Source organism: Cyclopterus lumpus, chromosome 24 (assembly GCF_009769545.1).
Source record: "Cyclopterus lumpus isolate fCycLum1 chromosome 24, fCycLum1.pri, whole genome shotgun sequence".
NCBI classification, from domain to species: Eukaryota; Metazoa; Chordata; class Actinopteri; order Perciformes; family Cyclopteridae; genus Cyclopterus; species Cyclopterus lumpus.
Window position 1 is genome coordinate 20457060 of NC_046989.1, and position 24606 is coordinate 20481665.

Here is a 24606-nt window from a genome sequence, read left to right on the forward strand (position 1 = left end):
CTTGAGAAAACATGTATCTGTTTTGATTTGGGATGGTTTACGGTTAACCCTGGAGACAGACTTATCTCTCCACTTGTTCTAGGTACTCCTGGATGGTGGTGTTGAAACATTTGGATGATAAGAGATCAATCAAATGGGATTGGGAATTAATAGATGGATTGTGTGTTTGTGTGTATTTGCTTTCTTTTTTTTCTAAATGTATTAAGATGTATAGATAGGGAACATGTGGGAGGTATATTGAAGTGTTGTCTTACAGTGGAAGGCATTAGGGAGTTGGAGGGTTTGGAGTGAAACAGCCCTCCTCCTCCTTTTCAGTAATGCCCCACAATATGTCCACTGTGGCCATCTGTCAATGTAGCCTGTTATGTTACAAACACAGTGAAAATAAGTCATTTTCAATCTGTTGATGATGAAAGAGTTCATAGCTTACATGAAAGTATCTCTTTACGTGGTAAATGGTAAATGGACGACTGAAGGACGACCCTGCTCATCACTGAGCCACAGTTGCCATTGTGGCAAAATTAAAAAGCAGATACACAGTTTATGAAAGACATTTGACAATATTTTGCCTTTACCATGTCACCTTTTCCTCCGCTAATAGACACACTAAGTGTAATCACCCATTGATGGATTTCTGTGGAATTCTGTGCAGACATTAGTGGTCCCCGTAGAATGAATCTAGCCGACTTCACTGACTTTCCATTTAACGCTATCAGCATGTCTAAATTGTCTCTTATCCTGTGAAATATCTCAACATTAACCAGAGGGATTGGCGCAATATTTGGCACAGACATTCATTCTTCCAAGATGATGAATCCTCCTGAGTCATGCCTTGACTTTTCATTGACACCCACCATAAGGTTCACATGTGGTCTTGATTGAAATATCTCTCATGGATTGCCATGAAATTAGAATCAGACATTCATGTTTTCCTCAGGATGAATTGTAAAAACTTGGGGGACCCCATGTCATATAGTGCCATCAGGTCAAAATTAAAATGTTCCAAATACTTTGGTTTATGACCAAATACCTGCAAAGCTCATCAAATCCCCATCATCCTCAAATCTGTATTGAGTGCTGATAAGCTGTTAGCATACTTACATGCTAAACTAAGATAGTTAACAAGATAAAGATTACCTGCCAAACATTGCATTGCAAATGACAACATATTAGCATGTTAACGTTAGCATTTAGCTCAAATCACCATTGTGCCAAGACCAGTCTCAAAGACGCTGTTGATATTTTATGGAACTCATAATGCTACCAGAGCTGCAATGTTGATCTGAATCAAGATGCGCTAATGAAGCAAAATCTAGAGCGGCCACACCAGCCATATTATTAATTCTTCATGTTTTCACAAATGTAGTAACACTCAGTTCCCTTGTGCTTTATTAGGTACACTATATAACAAGGACATTTGACAGATGAACAGTGGGTGAGTCACTTGGGGGAGGACAGAGGCCAACTTTGAAAACCTTCTGCAGTGAATACATCACACATTATACGTGTATTCAGAAAGGATTCATCTGTTTTTTGTTGTTGTGCATCCCAGTTGTTCTGCTCTTGACTAATACTCTGCGGCAATCTGATGGCTCTTGAAGAAACATCCATCAGAAATTAAGACCACCCCCACTTTACTGGGCCTCGGATTATGAGGGCAAGTCATGATTTATTAGAAGTCAGCCAAGGATAGAGCCCTTGATTCCACCGATGCGACTGACACAATCATAAAGCGCTTAGGTGAAAGCTGATAATCATAGGAAAATGCGGGCTCACATAAAGAGTTTTTTTGGCTAAATCAATGACTGGTACTCTTGATGGATGAGAGTTAGAGGTACAACTCCAAATGCATTTCATCCTTTCATCTATTTGCATGAATGACTGGGTATTGGAGATATCAATGTTAAGTGGAACAACCATCATTATCTAACACACTGGACATGTTCCTGTGTCTCCCTCCAATCCTCTTTAACACCATCAGCTGCTTGGCTCTGGAGATTGATAGATGGAGAATGGAAAGGAAGTGGTGATCAAGAGACACTTTGGTTTAAGGGTGCTTTGATGGGGCATGGAGGGAAGAGATGGTCCCCTCTGTTTCTGTTGCAGTCGGCTTCTGTCAGGACGGCTGTTTTTTCTCTCCATATAGAGCTGGAAGGTGTCCGTTGAGGCCCATTGATCCGGTTATTTGTCTTCATCACAGAGCATATTGCAAACTCTTCTCACTCACACGCTGAGAGGAGATGACACTTCGGACAGTCAATTATAGAAGGCAACAAAGGTGGACACTTTAAGTGTTCCTCCATAAGGCACTGTGCACACATCATCAGTGTGGCTTCTTATAAAAAAAAATTTAAAGGCAGAATAGTTGCAAATTCCATACTCGATTGTATTTATATAACAACATGGCAGCTCATGATACTTGTGATACCTGCAATTGATGGAAATGACACTGAAGCTGTGACATTTTCAACTTTTGAGTGAACTCAATAAACTCACCCACGCATCGCCTCTCACACGGCACATAAAAGTCTCTCATTTCTTTGGATGATTCCTTGGACCTGTGGTGGTCTTTGGAGCTCGCCATCACCATTTTAGATTAGCATATTAGTTGCGTAACCAGGCCAGCCAAGAGAGATTTCAGGAGTTTTGTTTTACAGTGTATCTCCCACATATCCTCTCTGTCTTGCTCGCTCTCCTCTCAGTCAACCAAAGATGTAAGGCACCCTTAATATTGTAGTGCTGCCGAGGAGGGTTTGGAGGGGAGGGCTTCTTCTCTAAAAGGATTGGAAGACCGCTGTTTGTCGGCCCACCACTGTTTTAAATTCATGGCACGTAGCGCTGCGTATGATATGCACTGTATGAACAGAGCACTCTCTTAAATATTAACGTAACAGTGTTAAGTGGCATGCACACTTAATGGAAGTGCCCTTTTTATGGTGCAACAGGGTGTGCTAACAGAAAGTAGAGAGATTCATGATGGGAAGGGGGGATGGAAGTTTCTCCTCTAAATGAAAGATGCAACGTTGAAGATCCAGGAGCAACATAAGACACTGCAGAGCATGCATCTTGTGCTTGTTGCTAGGATACTATGCCCTTTTATTCAGTATTATGGGGTGTGCTTCACCTCGCTTTATCTACACAGTGGCGCCTTCTTTAGCTTGTGCATTTCTACTGTGGATCTCTCACCCTACTTTTGATTTCCTCTGTCAAGTTGTGTTGAGAAACTTCTAAACAGGCTGAAAGTCATGTCTTTAGATCCAGGAATTTCCTCGGTGGCTTTAAATCTGTGCCCCCTCAAGGAGAAATGAGGACTGTATACCTGGAGGGCTCTTTAGTAGTCAGCACGTGCACTAGAGATAAACAGTAAATGAAAAAGGATGAGGAGGGAGCCCGCCGCCATGTGCTTGGTACTTCTACCGCCTCATGTCACATGTGGTGCAGTATTTGCATTTGGAACCATGTGAACAGTTTCCTTGCCGAAGTTAATAATTGACTGTTGAATGAGAGAGTGGTATCATAAAAATAGTATGAAAGCAGAAGCATGGAACTGATTGGCGTCGATATCCTCTTTACCACAGTCATCGCAGTGTGGTTCATCTACGGAGAAAAGGCTGACGGAGGAGGTTTTCATGGAACACACATCAGTGGCCTTCAGCAGATGAGGGCTGAGGAGAAGGGGAATCTGGAAATGATGAGAGTTGAGAAAAATGTGGAAGAGGGAGAGATGGGATTAGGAGAAATGTATGGTGGTCGGGGCTAATAGAGGGTTTTGGGAGAAGATTTGAGGAGGGAAGAAAAAAGTGAACATGAGAGGGGGGAAGGATGAAGGTGAAATAAGCATAGATGAGAGAAACGGAAGAAGGAAAAGCAAAAGAAAGAGCGAAAAGGAAGACGGCGAAGCTGAAAATTGTCCATCAGCTGCTGCCGTGAGAGGTTAGGGTTATAAAAAACGCAACTCTGAAAGACCATAAATATCACTGCACCTGCAACACGCTGAAAAATGCAAACCTCAGAGCAATGAATATAGATTTGCCACAGACTTTTCATACTTTATATTTTCAGAGAAGTAAATATTTCAACAAAGAAATCCGTTTTTATCTCCACTCAAACAACTGCTATCGCTGTACTTTACAGCGATAGCAGCTGTTAGTGTGTGTGTGTGTGTGTGACATTCCAGTCAGCAGCCCATCCAAGGCAACACTATCACATCTCTGCTTTTAGAAACCTCTATTCTACCTATTTTATCCAACTTTGAGTTCCAGCTGATTTAGATGTGTTGCTATGACTTGGTTTTCAGTTTGATACATTGAATGTACAATGGTGGTTATTGAAAGGCTTTAGAAGCTGTTGGTTGGGATGAGGCCTTGGCTTTAAATTGATGGGGAATGTCAATAAGAAGAATGTCCTGACAGGAACTTGGAGGAAAGGTAAAGGGAGTGCAGCACGTTGCAATTATATCGTAATATAACGTTGGTTGTCAGGCGTCGACGCTGCCCTTTTGCTGAACTGCCTCATGGGAGTCCACATGTGGAAGAGAAAAATGTGAGAGAAAGGCTGGAATTGGTGGTTGTCGCCAGTGTTGTAGCAGTATTGTAGGTTCATACATACATGAAAATGAGGCCAAATTGTCACTAGTGAAGCAGATAAATATCATCAATATAAGCCATTGCATCTTTCCGTTTGGTCTCTGTGTTGATCACATGCAACCAAATCCAAAAACCATCCATCCCTTTCCATACCCGCTTTGATCCTGCACAGGGTGGCAGGAAGCTGATACCTTTCCCAGCACACACGTTGGATGAAAGGCGGTCAGAACCTGGACAGGTGACCGGACAGACACATTCACACCTGAGGGCAGTTTACAGTCACCAGCCTAACATGTGTGTCTCTACAGTGTGAGAGTTTAAAACAATAAATGAAGTAACATTTTCAGACAAGAGAAGCCAGAGATTGACGTAGAGCACAAAGAGCTAGCATATGTTCCTGTTTGCTAATCTGGAGCTTTTACAGTAAGATGATTAGAGGTCTGATAACCCTCCATTTGCAAAAAGGTTCAAAATGGCTCATTCAGTTAGCACTGATGTAGTTTCTGGAAAGCCTTCCCTTTATGCAAATTCAGAATCATGTTTATTAAGCCATAAACACATTAGTATTAGTATTGTTTAAAATCTCCACAGACTATATGAACAGCCTCTTCCTCCGTTCCTCCATGGTTTCTGTCAGTGATTAACTGTTGCCTTCCTTCCGTTTCACCGTGGGTCTGTTAGTGACATCCATTGAGTGGTTGACCACCGGGTCACCACTGGCTCGCTCTGATCTGTCACTCACAGCTAATGTAAGCTGACACAGCAGCTCCCAAAGGACAGCTGGCTCCGCAGCACACAATGGAGGCAGAGCAGCGTCTGAAGGTGGTCTTGCTTATGGTGCTGACTCATCTGGTGCCTTTTCACCATCTCTGATGTAAGGGAGGTGTGCTCGGTGACTTTTAGTGGACAAACGGCTCTACAATGTTGAGCATTGGTCTTACTGCGTGTAGATGCAGCTGGCACGGGTTGCAGTTCACACCAGACGTAAATATGCGTCTTCACAATAAAGTAAACATACTGTCTGACAGACATTTGTGAATGATGGTGTCACGTTTTAAAGTTACAAGCTAATATTCAGAATATCTGGAATATTAAAGTAATAAATTAGTTTAAGCTTCCTTGCTAAGAGCTAAATGAGAAGACGGACGCCCTTCATATCTGTACGATAAATATGTACTCATCAATTGAAATGTTCTCTGTCCTTTAAACTATTTATTTATTTGTCTTTTAAATTATTCAACCAGTAGTATGAGATTTAGTTAACCATCAGTTCAGTGGCTTTGCAATCCAATGGCAGCATATCAGATTCAGCCACAGCTATACTTTTCCTATCACAAACATTCATATTTTATAATTTAGAACACATGTTGCACTATTAAAAGGATGCAATGCTTCAGTGTTTTAATTAATGGCAGTTTTGGAATCAGGATCCTTATGATATACTGTACAACAGCTACATGTATAATAACATATACAATCCTCCCTATGCACTGGGCCACTGGATATATATAACGCATAATCCACATAAACCAACATGGCATTACAGTTTCAAATGTAATGCCCTACATTTGAAACTGCTTTGACAGTAGCAGCAGTTCTAAATGTCATTATTGCCCTGAGGGTGGAAACATAGTTGTTTGTAACAACGCTGCATGATGAAGCCGTTCATTAGCCTAAATAAAATGTTGACTTATGTGATTAATAACTATCAGGTTTGGAGCTGTTAGGTTGAGTTGTTTTATTGATCAAATACTTTATAGAGCTCTAAGACACATCCGTAGGGCCATATGAAATCAGATTATATTATTATTATACAGTGTATAACATTCCATCCTTTTGTAGAATAAGTGCTCAGAATTGTGTTTAGTTTTATTGATAACTGACAGCTGACAAGTTTTCTTTTGGGGAGTTTTTCCTGATCTGATGTGATGTCCTGGGAGACAGGGATGTCGTATGTGTACAGATTGTAAAGCCCTCTGAGGGGAGTTTGTGATTTTGGGCTATACAAAATAAACTGAATTGAATTGACTCTCCAGGTTTCTCCTCAACGGCATCTCTCGCCCTCATTGGCTGTAGTTCCTTGTCAGGTCCAGATGTTTACTGCTAGATGTCTTCGGTGAAACAGGGAAACCATTAGCAGCTAATATAGAGATCTCTTTTCTTAGTTTTTGTGAGTACACGAGCTGCAGCATTCTGGATTAACTGGAGAGAATTAAGAGATTTATTAGAGCAGCCTGATAATAAGGAGTTGCAGTAATCTAGTCTGCAAGTAACAAATGTGAACCAGCTTTTCTGCATCTTTTTGAGACAAGATGTGCCTGATTTTTTAAATGTTACGTAGATGACCACATCACTAGATAATTGATCTCTGAGGTGTTCAGGGCCCAGTAAAATAACTTCAGTTTTGTCTGAGTTTAACATCAGGAAGTTGCAGGTCATCCATGTTTTTATGTCTTTAAGACATTCTTGAATTTTAGCGAGCTGGTTGGTCTCCTCTGGTTTGATCGATAGATATAATTGAGTATCATCTGCATAACAATGAAAGTTTATGGAGTGTTTCCTGATAATGTTGCCCAAAGGAAGCATACATAAGGTAAATAAAATTGGTCCAAGCACAGAACTTTGTGGAACTCCGTGATTAACGTTGGTGGTCATTGAGGCTTCATCGTTTACAAATACAAATTGAGATTGATCTGATGAATAGCATTTAAACCAACTTAGTGCGATACCTGAAATGCCAATCGACTGATCCTGTCTCTGTAATAGGATGTCATGATCAATGGTGTCGAACGCAGCACTAAGGTCTAATAATACCAGTACAGAGATGAGTCCTTTATCAGCACTAAGGTCTAACAAGACCAGGACAGAGATGAGTCCTTTATCAGCACTAAGGTCTAATAATACCAGTACGGAGATGAGTCCTTTATCAGCACTAAGGTCTAATAATACCAGTACGGAGATGAGTCCTTTATCAGCACTAAGGTCTAACAAGACCAGTACGGAGATGAGTCCTTTATCAGCACTAAGGTCTAACAAGACCAGTACGGAGATGAGTCCTTTATCAGCACTAAGGTCTAACAAGACCAGTACAGAGATGAGTCCTTTATCAGCACTAAGGTCTAATAATACCAGTACAGAGATGAGTCCTTTATCAGCACTAAGGTCTAACAATACCAGTACGGAGATGAGTCCTTTATCAGCACTAAGGTCTAATAATACCAGTACAGAGATGAGTCCTTTATCAGCACTAAGGTCTAATAATACCAGTACAGAGATGAGTCCTTTATCAGCACTAAGGTCTAATAATACCAGTACAGAGATGAGTCCTTTATCAGCACTAAGGTCTAATAATACCAGTACAGAGATGAGTCCTTTATCAGCACTAAGGTCTAATAATACCAGTACGGAGATGAGTCCTTTATCAGCACAAAGGTCTAACAAGACCAGTACAGAGATGAGTCCTTTATCAGCACTAAGGTCTAACAATACCAGTACGGAGATGAGTCCTTTATCAGCACTAAGGTCTAATAATACCAGTACAGAGATGAGTCCTTTATCAGCACTAAGGTCTAATAATACCAGTACGGAGATGAGTCCTTTATCAGCACTAAGGTCTAATAATACCAGTACGGAGATGAGTCCTTTATCAGCACTAAGGTCTAATAATACCAGTACAGAGATGAGTCCTTTATCAGCACTAAGGTCTAATAATACCAGTACAGAGATGAGTCCTTTATCAGCACTAAGGTCTAATAATACCAGTACGGAGATGAGTCCTTTATCTGATGCAATTAGGAGGTCATTTGTAATTTTCACCAGTGCTGTCTCTGTGCTGTGGTGTTTTCTAAATCCTGACTAAAGCTCCTCAAATAAACAATTCAGATGTAGTCACACAACTAATGTGTGTGTGCGTGTGTGTGTGCGTGCGTGTGTGTGTGTGTGTGTGTGTGTGTGTCAGACGGTTCTGCCCTGCAAAGAAGATGAGGATGTCTTTGACTGAACGCCAAACACATTGGTCAGAAACATCTCTCTAAAAATCAGTGGTATCGATGATGAGTTCTGGCTATCCTTGTTTTGTTCTGTAGTGGAGACTTGGATGAAGCTGTCTGGCCCTGCGTCAGACCACTCATAATGGGATGTAGCATTTGTTTGGTTATTATACTTCTTTGTGTCTGCGGTATCGACTGCATAAACGTCTCATTCTCCTGTTTGCTTTCTAATGGCCTCTTTGCAGAGTATAAGCACTGTCACCTTTGTTTAGTTTTACCACATCTCAAAATGCTGCTGTCGGGCCGAGTCAAATGCTATGGAATTCTGGTCCAACATCAATCCGATTCTAGCCGCGGGTGGGATGAGATGACTGTCTATGTGGACGGCTCTTACGTAAGATCTTTCTCTTTGTGGCAATTACTGTGTGGGATCCCTTTTAGTGCTCGGTTAATAGTAGTTAAAGCTCCAGATGACAGCAAGCATGCATGTGGTCACAGGTTTGTTTAAACACATGGTCAACAAAAACACCAGCGCAAGATAGATGTTGTCAACACTTAGATTAAATAGCAGAGCCACAAGATAATTCTGGCCTGCGTTCCCTTTCTCTTAGATTTGCATTTGAATGAAATCCGAGGCAGTAAAGAGTAATAAAACCACTAGATGATGTCACTGGAAAGAACGCGTTATTTTACTGAAAGAAGGTCTAGTTGGCAGAATGCATCAGAACCCCCATGGCAGATGGGATTTTCAGAGGCCGATAATGAAGGGGTTCATGGGTAGTATTTATTGAAGGAACACTCTCTATCTACCATCTAACTGCAAGCGGTTAGACTCTGCTTACATAAGCACAACCTCTGCCAGCTCAGCAGTCAGACAGACAGGCTTGTAAAGGAACGGGGAGGTATGCTGATTTATGCAAATCAGGTTGCCATGGGGTTTGTGGTGGTAAAACCGTGGTAACAGGCAGAGGAATGAGGTTAAAGAGGGCCATGGGCTCCGGGAGGATGTTCTTTACCCACAATGCCCTCTGGTGTTTGTTTACACACTGCGATGGGTTCGGTGTTGTAGGGTTAGGGTTAAACCAGCCTTTTTCTGCAAAGCCTTTGGTGGTGACTGTGGGGTATCATGTTGACGACATCCATATGTTTACAGGTTACATATCTGTGAATGTGTGAAGTGGAATTGCTGCCTAGTTATTATTTTTATGAAAAGGGCATGATTTAACTCCAGCAAGTAAATATTCATAATTCCTGCTAGCAGTAATCACCACAACAAATCCTCCCATCTAAATAGCTGTATGATACTTTAATTTAAATAAAGGGATTGTTACAGTTTGTGTATTCAAAACGAATGAAGGATAAGCATTGTGTAGCATAGTAATTCCACAGTGGTTTTCCTCATGTTCTTCTACGCAAGCAGAAGATCTGGTTGTCAACCTGGTAGACTGAGCCAGGGGAATGTAGTGGCCCATCCTAGTTCTGAACCCTTGACTTTCAGTGTCACACCAAGTGTGACATAGCAAGAGGCTTTTTTTAGGTTGTCTTGGAATAGGAAAATACTGAACAGAAGACATTGTTCTCAATGAAAGTCAAAGTACACCTAAACCAGAAGGCTTTCATGGACTCTGATGTTTTTGTTTTTACCACTCAGACTCCGTAGGATGTTAGCAGTACTTGCTTAATACTGACGTGAGAGATGAATAAGAAAGGTCATCTGCAACAAATCATTACATACACAGGTTTCCTCTAGACAAACATTAGCCCAGAGCCAATCCAACAACAAACGTCACTAATCTGTTCTGCTTTGTCTCACAGTGAATAACCGCGACACACACACTTGGACAGTAATTAATGGTGACGACCAAATATAAGCCCCTAGCTTTGATTTCATGGGATTAAACCCAACTGGCCGCCAGATTGCCATTGTTCTAGGCTAATCAAAAGATTAGGGGCAGAGGGCACTAGCTTTACAAGTGGCCCGGCTGCACTTTGTCATATTATGGACATGCAATCCACATTTTCTTTGATTTCACAAGGTTTTTGCCATAATGTTCACATAATTATTGTTATTTATAAACCACATCCATACATTAACACGTGTGCACGTAATCACACTAATGTCACACAGACACCTGCAGGCGTGTGAAGGCGTCTGCTAACCCTGCAAGGGTGGTGATGACAAGCTGAGGAGACAAGGGGGTTGTGGGAGGGGCCAGAAGTGTGACAGCAGCAAGACGCATGTCTGTAACAAGGTGCTGGAATTGCCATAAATAAACTGGTTCTCTCTTTTTCTCTCCGACTAAAGATGCCGACAGACCGATCAATAGCTAGACATTTACACTGCTCTCCTGTTTCCATTCTGTCATTGGTGCGTTTAAGAGCCCCAGCTGACCAACGTCAACTGACTACAGTGGGTGTAATTACATACATACCTGCTGTGGTTATTCTGGGTAATTAGATCAAGTCAACACTAATGCTTCATTAACTTCGCTCTGTTTTATCTAGATAGATTTATTAATGTATGAAAATATGTGAGTAAATGAGGTTCAGCCCGGTGCAAGAGACAAGTTTACACCTAACTCCTCTGGACAAATGAATGTTTCTGATTGTCATAATAAAGTAGGACTTGTTACAGGATTTATAATATCTGTGTGCGACAACTCATCTTATAGAACTGTCGAAATTGGCTAAAGCTGACATTTGAATATTGGTTCTTAAAAAACAACTATTTTAATAGTGTTGCACATTACTGGTCGAGAGACGCAGCACAGGGCGGTACACCATTGAGCGTACTGTCGTCAGTTATCAATACAAAAGCTCTTCATTTTTCACTACAAGAACCTAAATAAGGTGTCAGCTGGCTGAGTTAGGAACTTTAGCTTTAGTTTCAGGCTACAACAAGTGATTATTTTCACTATTGATTTATTGTGCTGTTTCTTTATTAATATTAATACGGTTTGTTCTGTTGTACTACACGTGTTCCAAGAGATGTGACCTCTGCAGACTATTGGCTCTCTCCATGCACCTTCTAAGTGTGGTAGGTTATGTTGTGTAAGAAATACACGTTGTGTAAGAAATTTCCCAAAAGCATGCGGCTGCATTTGGGTTGCTTTTTTTTGTCTGACAAATTAAACAAATCAAAGTTCTCAATTTTCAATTGTACCCACTGAAAAGCCCCAAACTTGACAGGAGGTGCTCCATTTTCGCTGGACAAATGAAACTATAGAAGGTTCCAGAGGGAGGGGGCAACAATGGAGAAAGCCCAGTCCCCCCCCCCCCCCCAAGTCCGATGCTTGGACAGAGTAGGGGGGTAAGGAGGTTCGCGTTGGCAGATCTGAGGTTGCGGTCTGTGGGCGCGTAGACAGAAAGCCCAAAGTATTACTCTTCAACAGTGAACACACTGCTTGTGTTTTGAGTGTGTGGTCAAGGTCCAAGGTCCCTTTACAGCCAATCAGCAGTCTTATGGCATACTGGCATGAAACACATCATGTACTAAATATTTCAATTCCTAAAATCTCCTCAAGGCAAATCTCTTCTAGCAGTTCTGTATTTGACACAGATGATTTATCATATGCTCGGTTACTTCACATCAGTAGAAAATGTATCCAGTTAAACCCCGACTGAGCTGTCCCGGCTGGTTAGTAAGCCCTGCTTGGCCTTGCTGTTGAGCAGCAAATGATTTAAAAAGCTGATTTCACCTGGTCACTGTTTAAGAGTTGTCCATGCACACAAGTGCTCCTTTTGAAGTGTTCAAAGTGTTCATTTGGCACTTTTAACTTTCACACTAGTCACTCCACATGGGTTGTCTCTCTTCAAGCATGTAGTCAAACTGTGCTGTTGTCACACGCAGATACACACACCCAAACATTCACATGCACATCAAAACAAATGTCTTGCTTTCTCCAGAGGACAAACACAGTGTGTGGGGAGGTGAGGCGCTCTTTCTCCCTTTGAGCGGATGCCATGTCTTGTCAGATAGGGTTAGCTCCCTACCAGCTGATGAGCCAGTAGAGTCTTTGAAGCCCTTCCAGGGGCCTGTGGTTTACGTGCTCGGGTTGCCAGGTTCTGCCATCCCCCTCATCCATGCAGCATGGGTGCCCACTTAACTTGTTTCTCTCTGGTCGGTGTGCCCTGGCTATGAGATACACACATACATAGACACACGCTGGCTTAGCACATGCACACGCATGCAGTTCATATCAATACACAAGTGTTGCAAGTACAGGACCAACAGACATGCAATACATATAATACACAATAACATAAACCTACGATAAAGGCACGCATCTTCTCTCTTTCCATTCAAGACAGTGTTACATTTCCCAAGCTCACTGGTTAGACCTCATCATTTTCTCTAGTAAAAGGGAAATATGTTGCACAGTTAGTTCTTTAAGAATGAACATTAGAAAGTCAGCTCATGATATTATTTTAAACCAACTCCCCAAGTTGACGTTAATTAGCTAGCCAGCTACAGCTGATACAATCTGCTAACTGTTATCATTTCAGAATGGAAGGTTTCACTATTCTTACATTTTAAATATCCTAACAATAAAAAAAATCAATTTAATAACTAAGTGGCAGGCCTAATGTAACACCTCCCTCCCTGAAGTCTTGCTCTCCAATGTTCTGACTCATGACAGTGGTGCCTCTCCTTTGTGTCTCTCTTCACATCCCTTCTCCCTCGGATTGTTTTCCTGTTCAGTTTTTAAAGTGGTTCTCAGTCAAAATTTGATTTATTTTGTTTTAAGTTGCTGGCTGATTGAGTTGTTTTTGTATGATAAATCAGACTTTCTGTAGCCAGCAAGGTCCGATTTCATGGAGTTCCCTGTACTTTGACTTGAGAGAGAGAGACTGTTTAGACTTTGGTTTCTGCTCTTTCTTCCACATCTTGAGGTAATTGACCCTCAATCCTGCCTTGAGCACACGTACTCCTTCACTTACTGAGTAATCATCACAGATGGATTTAAACCTCTCCCCCCCCCCCCCCCCCCCACACACACACACACACACCCACACACACACACACACACACACACACACACAGAGGCATCTTAGACACCCATGCAACCTACACGAATTCCTTGTCTTACAAATGCTGCACATGAACACTCATTCATTCATTCTTCAAACACACACACATACACACATATCGCTGAGAGAATATCCATGTCTGTGCTAAAACACTGCAATACAGCTTTGAATAGGAGATGAAAGCCAGAGCCGAGCCAGGAATAATAAAAGCAGAGTGATTTCAGTGCACTGCAGGCTTCTATGGGCCATGGGATCTGACTCGAAAACATAAGAGAAGCCTGGTCCTTTTAACCATACCGTTTTACCAAAGCTACTTTGATGTAGCAATGACCTTGGAGTCAACAGCACAGAGGCTGGTTTTGCTCTTCTTATAACATTCCCGTCCGTCTCATCTAAATGTCCAGTGTGCATTTGTACATGTGTGGTCTAATTTTAACACAAGCAATCCTAATGTCCACAGCTCCTGTCTACCAGCATGCCTGCCTACATACCTTTCTCCCTGTACTTCACAATTTGCTGCTGGAAAGAATGGCCTGCATTGACCTCCCGATAAACTCAGTCCCACCCACTGCCTTGCACCATGGAAACATGTATAGAGAGGGCGTGACAGAGAGAGAACACTTGTACAGGAAAGACCAACTAAAAATGAAAGGAAGGGAGAAGGAAGAAACTATCCCATAACATTTAGTCGGCTATATTATCCAAAATCATACACAAAGGACCATACGTCATGTTTTAGAAATAACATATTAGGCTTTGGTTTTTCATGGGATTTGTTGAGAATAATACAAATGTAGAATACCACCAGCCTTCTCTTTTAGGTCTGTTGGCAGGAGTTGAGTTATCCCATCACGGTGAACATTAAATCGATGTTAAAGATTATTTCATTCCAGAATTGTAAATAAATCTGAAGTTAAACCACATTAGCAAGCAAATATAGTGAGAGAAATGAATGCAGACTTGATGTTCACTGTTGGGATTTCACAGTTTAAGCAAGAGTCCGTCTGAATAGAAACCAATGGTTGCCTGGATTGGGAGAAAAAGGACAAAAGCTAGAGCTGAATGCTCTGGGTAAAAAGCTAGCGAACCCTGAGTTGGGATTTAGTCAAACCTATTCCAGAGGTCAATCGTGATGCAGATCTTTTTTCCTGTCACACATCAACAACACAAAATACTCTCATGTTTTAGATCCGCAGTTGTTTTAATTTGGATTTGGGTTTGAGAATAGAATCCTTTGCTAAATCCTGACCTCGAACGCCAGCTGGCCAATCATAGCGTAGCATCGACCACCTGTGAACAGGGTCCAACTATCTGGCTTGTCTCTCAAGGCCCAGCTTGAAAGGCATATGATCGTCTTAAAATTAAAGTATATGCTTCTTGTACAGTGACCATAGACTACATCTCCCACAATGCATGTCGATTTTGTGACCCGCGAATGAATGGCATCCTAGAAAGCAGTGTTTCCATATCGGCATTTAACTAAAGACAAGTGATTTAAATTGAAAAAGATCGACAAATAAGCCTAAAATGTCCAAGAAGGGAGAGATTAATGCTGAGGGGAGGTCATTTAAAGAAGATGGGAGAGTGAATACACGTTTGTGCTTCCAGGAGTCAAACCAAGAAAAACATAAAATCGTCCAAGAAATAAAAGGCAGACTCCAATTGCAGCAGATTATATTCACAAAAGCTGCTGCTATGAAAGCTAGCTTCATTATGGCTGAAGAAATCACACGAGCTTCCAAGCACTGCACACTAAAGGTATGTGAGCAGGTGTGCCCCAGACCACATGTTCTTAGCCGCTCACAATTATTTGTTGGAAAAGAGTTATGTCCTTCTCAACAAAGTTAATGTAATAATGTGCATTTGATCTTTGTCTTTATTTTCTTTTTTTTGAAAGTTTGATTTTCGATAGATTATTGTGGGTTTCTTAACCCTAAATGAATTGGATTTATGTTATAATAACAGAGACATTTGTTTACATACATTTTTACATTTATATAAATGCATGTACAATCTTTTTACACTTAATAACAATAATCAAATGCAAAGACAATTATTTAACAATATGTCAGGGAGTAGTTTATACAATGTTACACTTTGAGAGCAACCATGATGCTAATGTGGCCATCGGTGAACATGACTTTGACACCTCTGCTCTAATGCATTAGTTTCTGATTTTCATCAGGCTGGTTCAGTGGATTTGGAGCTTGTCATAGTAAAACATTGTGTGCTAGTGATACTCGTTAGCCGGAGATATACACTTCTAAAAAGTTACGTTTCTATGTGGAGCTAACATTAGTAGAGTATGTTAGCACATCATCAACTAGCATTAGCACTACGCTACGTTAGCTACTGAAGCTATACCGAATGTGCACACATGCTGCTTTAGCTTGGAAATAAGTGCAACCGTGAAGAAAGATGGTACAGTGACATTAATGACTAAAAGTGTTCCTGCTTTACATTCCTTCATTCATGTCATTGTCTCCTTTCTGGATCACCAGGCGATGAGCTGGTTCACGTGTACACTGTGAGCTGTAGCTTCTTTATTTCTCTTCTTAAGCTGTTTTCACTGTTGAATCAGTTGGACATCTTGGATATATCATTCTAGCACATATTGTCGACCCTTCTGTCTGCTTCTCTCGTACATTTTTCCAAATATAAGATCACATGTATACAGGGAGTGCAGTTAGTGACAGTGTGGGCTGCATGGTTTAGCTCTGATTAGCAGGACAGGGTCAATTGGGCATCAATCCAAGCAGCCGTAAAGATATCCGAAAAACAGGCAAACAATGTAATGCTGAGTAACTGTGGCAGAATGAGCTGTGCTGAACAGATGGTACACAAAGAAGAAGCAGTCGAGGTCATGACCTTTTAAAGATTGCACCAAGTATTTTGGAAACCTGGCTTTCTTGTTAATGTTCCGGGTAAAAGTAATAAGAAAAGAACCGCCCCAAAAAGTTAAGCTGACCAATGTCTCTAAAACAGCTGTACACCTTTTAATAGCAGGAAAGAAGCACAATGGACAGGAGTTACAGCAGAGGGATGTGATCAAACTGAAAGAGTGGTAAACTGGGAGTGGAGCAGAGTTAAGCAGGGAGTGGCTGCTGGAAGTGGGTCACAGCGGCACTGACGTGATACAAAATGACGTGCAGAAAGGGGGACGGACTCGCGCCACTGTCTGCGTCCCCTTTTGTCCTGCGCACACCCAAACACACATGCTCTCACATAAAGATACACCTGCTCAATTAATTGGGTGAACAACACTTGTGCAGAGGTAAAAATAGCGTACTTGTGCTTTGTAAGGAAGAGTTTACCTTGTGTGTCTCTCTCTCTCTCTCTGCATTGTTTCCTGCTTAGCTGGACACGTTTTACTTTCCTACCTCGCAGCACCTTGTTCTCACTGTATCGGCTCTTACAATGGCATTCGTGGTATGCATAAGTCATAGCTAACCTCTCCCTGGGTGCTTGTTGTGTACAAAAGAGTAGATGCAGAGCTGAGTTTTGCCGGGTCATTATTTTGATTCTGCTATGCGATCCCTGTATGATCCGCAGTATTTCCTCCAGCCTTGTGGAGGAGGGGTGTGGACAGTATATGGAGCTGAGGGATGGAGGGGATAACAAGATGGGGGAGTTGCAGGGGAGTCAGGGAGCAGTTTTAATTGCCTAACCCTGGTCCCACCAGGAGGACTGTCTGCAGCCGGGTGTTAAAGAGAGGGGGACCCCTGCAGCTCTGTACAGTGTGGATGGGAGGGGTCCAGGCGTTTTCTGCATATTGTGTGTGTTCCTGCGACTGTTCCCACGGCAGTTCTGCACATATTTAAGCAGGCACTTCTTGATCATGTCATGTGTGATGCTGATGTGATGTGCTGTGAGATTTATCGTAACCCTGTAGCACTTTAAAGGCTTCCCGACAGGCAGAGGAAGGGAGAGATGGTGATTTGGTATGTGAAGACTACTCGTCAAATAGAGTACGCCTGAGCAATTCATCAGTATTTATATTTGATTGCTTCTCTTAGTTTTTGGCTTTTGAGTTTATTGGATTACCAATGGCGAGATCTCAATCTCTGTAAATAATCTAAATATATACGCCAATGACAAACAAAGTAATGATAATTCATTTGCCGTCCTCCCCTTTTTCCTTCTCTCTTGTTGTTTGAGTATGCTGGTGGGGACGGAAGGCTGAGGAACCTTCATCCTAATCGGCTTGAGATCTGGCTGCAGGTCGGGCCAGCAGATGAATCCAGATTAGAGGGGTCACAAGGCAGGAATAGAGGATTACCAGCTCTGGCCACTGTAACCGCCTCCTCTAGCTGTCACAGAGTTGTCTAACCAGCCAACTGACAGCATTGTCTGCGCTGGTCATCGGGTTGGACATAGACAGGCCTCCAGGCCCTGCTGGGGCTGCTTGTATTTACTCTGTCTTGGGGACAAAGGATCTGTTTTGTACATTTCAAAAGAAAAATCAAATTGAATACTTTGTGCATACATTTGTGAATTTTTTTTGTCCCCCAAAAGATTTTTTTGTCCAAGAAAAACTTTTGTTTTTTTTATGTGTACATGAGTAGTTATGAGGAAATGTATGAGTAAATGCAGCTGGTCAGTAACCAGATTCCTCATCATCTTTTATTATTATTGAACTAAAGCTGGCAAGTTTGAATTGTATTAATGCCGTGGAGCATTTGGGCTGATGCTGAAGACACGGTGTGTACGGCTCTGAAGTCTCTGAAGTCTGCTGTTCAGCTGTGGAAACCCACTCATTTATTTGCCATCTCTGGTATAAGTCATACATGACGTCTTTAGAAAGCAAGTTAAGCATATTTAAGGCCAATCCATCATTCTCAGGAAAAACTCAAGCTACATATGGTTTCTATCTATTCCCCTAATTATGGAAACTAGGTTGATTTACACAATGTTTAAGAATTCAGATTTCTGCAGGAGGCCGACCACACTATCTAAAGTGTATACAAACATACTGCATGTCCACTTGTGAAACAATGGTGTAACTAATATCTGTTTATGCATTTCATTGCAAATCTACAGATTCCAGCCTGCCACTGAGTGTGTGTGTGTGTTTAATATTGTATGTCTGCAGAACAGCGCCCCCTGTTTGCAAAGTGCATATAGACTAGGTTACATTAATTACACAGTTAGTTTAGGGTGAGTTATAGACAAACTCGGGTCAGATGTCAAAGTTACCTCACTGATGTAACAAGCTGTGATGTTTGTTTGTGCATTACCGTACAGCGGTGGTTCTCATCTGCACCTTAACTCAGCCCAGCATATTCATCAGCAACCTCCCCACCGGCTTTGTTATACCTCCCCATCACCCTCTCCCTTCTCTGTCTCTCTGTACTTCCACTTAGAAAACAAAATTAAATAAAGCTGTGTGTGCAGCGGTGCGTTCCCGACCAGCCGCTGGAATATGGTTCCTGTTCCTTCCCCCGGCTTTGATCCCACTGTAAATTAAACATGCCTTTTGAGATAACAGGCTCTGTGCCTTCTACTGAGTCAAACTGCACATCCACGCTTCACACAGCTCCTGTCCCTGGTTTGAACTCAGCAGAGTTGATTCATGTTAACGCATAAATAACAGCTGAGGGAATCTCTGCAGAGCAATTAGGCCACAGTTGCATTGTTTGTGAGGGGTATAGAGACAGTTTTGCAACACATCTCAAATGTGGCGTTGGTGCGGTTGCAGACGAATGAGTGGCGCAGCAGAATGTGGGCCGAACTGTGAAATGGCCCCAGTCAAGCATGAGGTCAGAAGTTAGGTCAAGCACTGCTAATCTGGGTGGGAACACTCGGTGCTTGACCCTTGACATCAGGCTACGACTAGTTGTTATAGCACATGAGGGTTTTGTATACGGTACTATACATGGTGGATGGATTTGCAGAGTAATACTAGTAGTTAACAGTTTTTACTAAAAGCTCAAATTTGTACATTTATGGCTTACTGATTCCTGTGAGGATTTGCAGCTTTGCTTTGTTTTGTTAGTTGTAAATTGAATATCTTTGTTTAGGCTTTTGACCCAAAAATATGCATAACGATATAACAATAGCTTCTGACATTCTTTTGACTAAAAAATGATTAGCAGCACAGATCATAGACAGGCAGATTGATTTAGTAATGACAGTATCTGTGTGCTAACTATAACTGTATACTTGACAAAAAGGAATGACTTTCTCATCAGCCTCAGCTTTACTTTGTGTCAAGTGCTAATTAGCAAATGTGAACATGCTAATACGCTGAACTAAGATGATGAATTTGATTGAGATTGTAACTGCTAAACAGGAATAGGAGTATGCCATTGAGTATATGTTGCATGCTGAGCATTTAGCTCAAAGTACTGCTCAACCTAAGAACCCTTAATCACAGTTTTCAGACTAAAATGATCCATTAGTTAGTTGTTCGACAAACAGGTAAATCAATAAAGAAAGTAATAATTCAATTATTCTCGGGGCATCTCATTTCCCTGCTGATACTCTCCTAGACTAGACATGTGAACACATAGTTGAGTAATTCATTACAAGCACAAAATCAGACCTCATCGAACTGTAAAATAATGATTGTAGTCAAGAGAGTTTCAGATCAAAAGAACATCACAAGATGGCTATTGCACATATTTTAGACTTTATCCTGATGTGAAAGTTCTCATTCCGAGAATGAATTTTCTTCTTCCCTTTTCCAGCTCTATGTGGTCCTTTTGCTCCAGTGGTCGTGTCTGCCTGTTTTCCTTTGAGCTCTTTGAAATGCTAATCACTTCTCCTCTTTTCTTCGCTTCTGTGCTTTAGATTCTTCCTACAACTACATCAGGCAGCTGGAGACTAAAGTGCGGATCCTCGAGGATGATAACAATAAGATTCTCTCACAGGTGAGGTACACACATACAGATACTATGTAAATGCTACTGCTTATCAGGCCAGTACTATTTGTACTTATACCCTCTCTAAACACCTCTTGTGCAACTTTCCCACTCATCCGAACCATGTGAAAGGCAGCTGCTATGCGATAGAAGTGGTTGCCTGATGCCTTTTGTGAAGCCAGCCCCTCACAACAGCCTGCCTGTTGGTTGGAGACTATGTTTATCTATGTTTAATTCATGGGGAGTCAGTCAGCTTCAGTCGCGAGCGTTGATGTTGGCCCCTGAGGCGAACTGTGGGAGCGGAGGAGAGATGAGAGGAGGAAAAAGGAGAGGAAAGAGGCATTAAGTGACAGTGACATTTGAAGGGTTTCTCCCAAAGTTGAACTAGCTCTGAATTCTCCCAAATGTGTGAAGATGGGAGTGTGAGTAGGCGGAGGTGGATTATCGGCATGGTTCACAAGGGGTTCACATGTCAGTCTGCAGGGGCGTGTGTTACATACACACAACCACTTTCGGTCGACACATGGTAAAAGGTATAACTGAAACATATGAATTATTCCTGTTATGGGGATCACATTGTGGAACATGGCTCATGAATTATAGGCCAAACCTAGCCTGAGATATATGTATACATCTCTTTCATAAATCATTAGTGATCTTTCTGTTTCATAATGTGATTCAGTTCATTTTAATATAGGTAGGGGTGCATAAGTTGTAATCTCACAGTTTAAATCAAAAGCCATGATTCATTAAAAAAAAGTGATATCTGTTTCAGCAATTATCTCCCAGCAGATTCATATGCAGGCAGAGAGTGTAGGCTGGAATCACTGATATGAAACCTAAATTATCCTCATAATTAGCCCTTAAGTGCTACAATTAGGTGTTACATGTTGTCTCACAGCAGGCCAGACATATATGTTGACCCTGCTTAGTAGTCGACTAATAGTCCTAGTTCTGTGGTAATATAACTTAATATAGAATGTAATAGAATCCCACTTTAATGGAATAAATTGTGACTAATAAAACATTCTGAACATTTTTAAATTACCGTGACACAACTGCACTTTGCCATTCTTTAGAATTCTCTTTTTTTAACAGTATCTTTGTGTGGAGCCCAGGATGAATACAGTTGCTACCATTGCTATTAATGATGTCTCTCCTCTCTCTAGGCTTATAGCCGGAATAGTTTATCACAGATAGAGACGAAAAAGGTAACTTTCTGAAACGTCTCCGTTTGTTGGCCCCTCTTCTGCCTTTTATCTCATCTGTTTGGTGGTGGGACTTTTCACAGCTTTGAGCTTTCTCATATGCAGAGGGTGGACACAATATTAGCAACTCTTGTACAGTCTAACGCACTCAGCTGCAGTAACATTTAATGGTATAATGTTGTGTTTATCATAACTATTTCACATAGGTGCTGAATCAATTCTATGGTAACGTTTATAGGAATAGTTCTGCATTTCAGGCGATGTGCTTACTTGCTGTCTTGCCGAGAGTAAGAATAAAAGATTGATACTACTCATGTCTCTACGCTAAAGCAAACTTCTCCCATGTTCTAAATATGTAGCTACAGCCGGTTAGCTTAGCTTAGCATAACGTCTAGAAATCATGGGAAACACACAGACGCACAAACAAATTAATTCTTACAAAAAACAGAGAAGATAACAACACTCCGGGTAGTCACTGTTTATGACAAAGAAATATCTCCATAACTCCCCACTATTTTACACAACAAAATAAATACAACATGTTAATAAGTGAGCTTTAGCGGTGCTGATTGTCTGACTCTGGACAGAGCGGTTTCTGGTCTTTATGCTAAGCTAAGTGACTGCTGGCTATAGCTTTATATTTATTGTACAGACATGAGTCGTATTGATCTTCTCATCTAACTCTCGGCAAGTGAATGAGCTCATTTCCCAAAATGTCAAAGGCCATACAGGCCTACTTGGTCCAGTGCAGTCCAATACAACAAAGTGCTGCCTCAAACATTACTATAGAACTGAATCACAGTGCCAGTGTTATGGGCCTAAAGCAATTGGATTGCATTACCTTATAGATGTGTTGCTTCTGTGTCCCTGCTATCCACTGCTAGCATGCTATGCTAATGAATAAGCACAGGTGGCTCTGCTTGTACGTGGTCTCTCGTGGCAAGAAAGCCATTTCCTGTCCTTGGAGCTGTCTGTGTTTGGTACAAGGTACCCAAGGTGAATGAATGCTACATTGTGCTTTGGTGCATGAATGATAAACACATTAATTTAAGATATGGGGGGCAACACAGGTAGATCCAGCTACCCATAATGCATGGCTGTCAACTGGTGTGTGAGCGCAACTGAAGAATTAAGTAATGTCTGGAGTTAGAACTACTACCTTGATGGTGGTGTTATTAATCATTTCTGCTTTCCATTAAACTGTAAGATTGGTAATGACAACAGATGTGTACTCCAGTAAGTAATAGAGTCTGAGTAGCAGAGTAGCAGACTTGTTCCAATGGATTAGTTGCCTCTATGGTCATATTGCCTAACTTCCTGTGTTGTGAAACTGGTCCAGTGGATCTTGCTGAGCCTAAAGGAAACAATAGCCTCTTATCGCTGGAATGTTGACCCTCCAAACCAGCTCGGCTGAAGGATTTTACTCTGCTTGAAGGAGAAGGGAGGGAGTTAACAACAATGTTCCTCTGTGAAAAGGAACCAGGGCCTGCACAGCACAGGTGTAAACCATAGTGAACAGGTGCACACATGCAGGCCCACAATTGTACTCAAACATGCTCAGGCGCATTGCAAGTACACAATTTGCTCTTTTCGCCCACTCAGATCGCCCATGTCTTTCAACCGTCACTTATGTCTTCTAGCTCACTGAAGGGTGAGGCACGCTGTGCCTTTCCCTCTGAGCTCACTTCCACTTTATTATTAACATGAAGTGTCTGGTGTGACTTGTATGATTCATATGACAGATAACTACAGACTAATTGAAGTCATTTTGTGAGGGTGGACTGCGGTAGTGTGCAGTGGATCTGAATGATGAAAGAGGTGATTGGAACCTGGTTTAGTTCCTCTCCAGGTCACATAATGCACTTTACAAATCTTGCAATTCTTTCTTTTTTAAACCATATGTTCTTGATTTCAGAGGTAGACAAAAGCAGGTCTCTGAATTCTAATGACAACTATCAGCTCTAGCTAGCGTGTAAATTAAGCTTCTCGTGAGTTTTTTTAATGTTTCCAGGGGACTAGATTGATAACAAGAACTTTGTAAAAGTGGTCTCAAATGCTCTTGGTGGCTACAGGCATCATATTGTGGTCCCAGGCATCTTTACCCCACCGTTTTAGGACCAATTTAAATAAAGCAACAGTATTCTTGCTTGCTAGTCATAATATTTAAAGTAATATAAGAAAATATCTAAGGTCACAGACTCTATCAGTGTCTAACACAGTCTACTCCCATCAATCCGATTCTGCTCTATATTCCACTGAATTATGGCACACAAGGAGCACACCTCCTGTCTACTCTTTTGTCAAGTCGGCATCCTCCCTGCCCCTCATAACTCACACAGCAAATGATGCGTGGCGTCCACAGCTTCTCCCTGTCAGCCCCAAGAACATTGTGATGGAATGACAGACGGAGGGGCGAGCCAAGTAGGCTGCAGAGGGCCAACTGGCCCAGGCTGTCTGGCAAACAAATAGCTTTGAGGTCTCAGTGGTCAAGGTCAACTTAGGAAGAGATGTCAAGTTGGAGATGTGTTGTTCGTCTGTAAAGCTCGACTTAGCAGGGGTGGAATATTCTTTGGATGCTGGAAACCCTGTCAGAGGACGATTTAGGATCTTACCAAATCTTCTTATTCAGTTGAGGGATAGATTCATTTCATGCATTGTGTGTTTATGTCTCTCCTACAGATGTGACATTTAGGGCACAGCTTACTGATAGACACAAAGCCTGGAGAAATGACAAAGAGAAGCTAGCAAAGGTACGGAATTGATGGCATAAATATGGAAAACCAAAGGATAGATCAAGAAGTGCCAATGGAAGGATTGTGAAAGGTTCGACGAACAGTAGCAGAATACTAAGTTGGAAGAGAACACTAGGTAACATAGAGGCAACACAGCATGATGTCCACACATTTACAGACGCGCACACCCACAGTTC

At 41.7% G+C, this 24606-nt stretch overlaps 1 protein-coding gene across 3 annotated transcripts in view; it reads left to right on the top strand.

Moving 5' to 3' along the window:
• ccdc85cb (coiled-coil domain containing 85C, b) overlaps positions 1-24606 on the top strand; it is a 46039-nt gene that overhangs the window by 11183 nt on the left and 10250 nt on the right. For 2 of the 3 annotated variants that reach the window (XM_034527828.1, XM_034527829.1), the window contains exon 2: positions 20399-20478. In XM_034527828.1, the coding sequence (XP_034383719.1) occupies positions 20399-20478 (80 nt within the window). Of the gene's footprint in view, positions 1-20398; positions 20479-21638; positions 21681-24606 lie in introns of all 3 variants that reach the window. The other variant, XM_034527827.1, reaches the window with a different exon arrangement.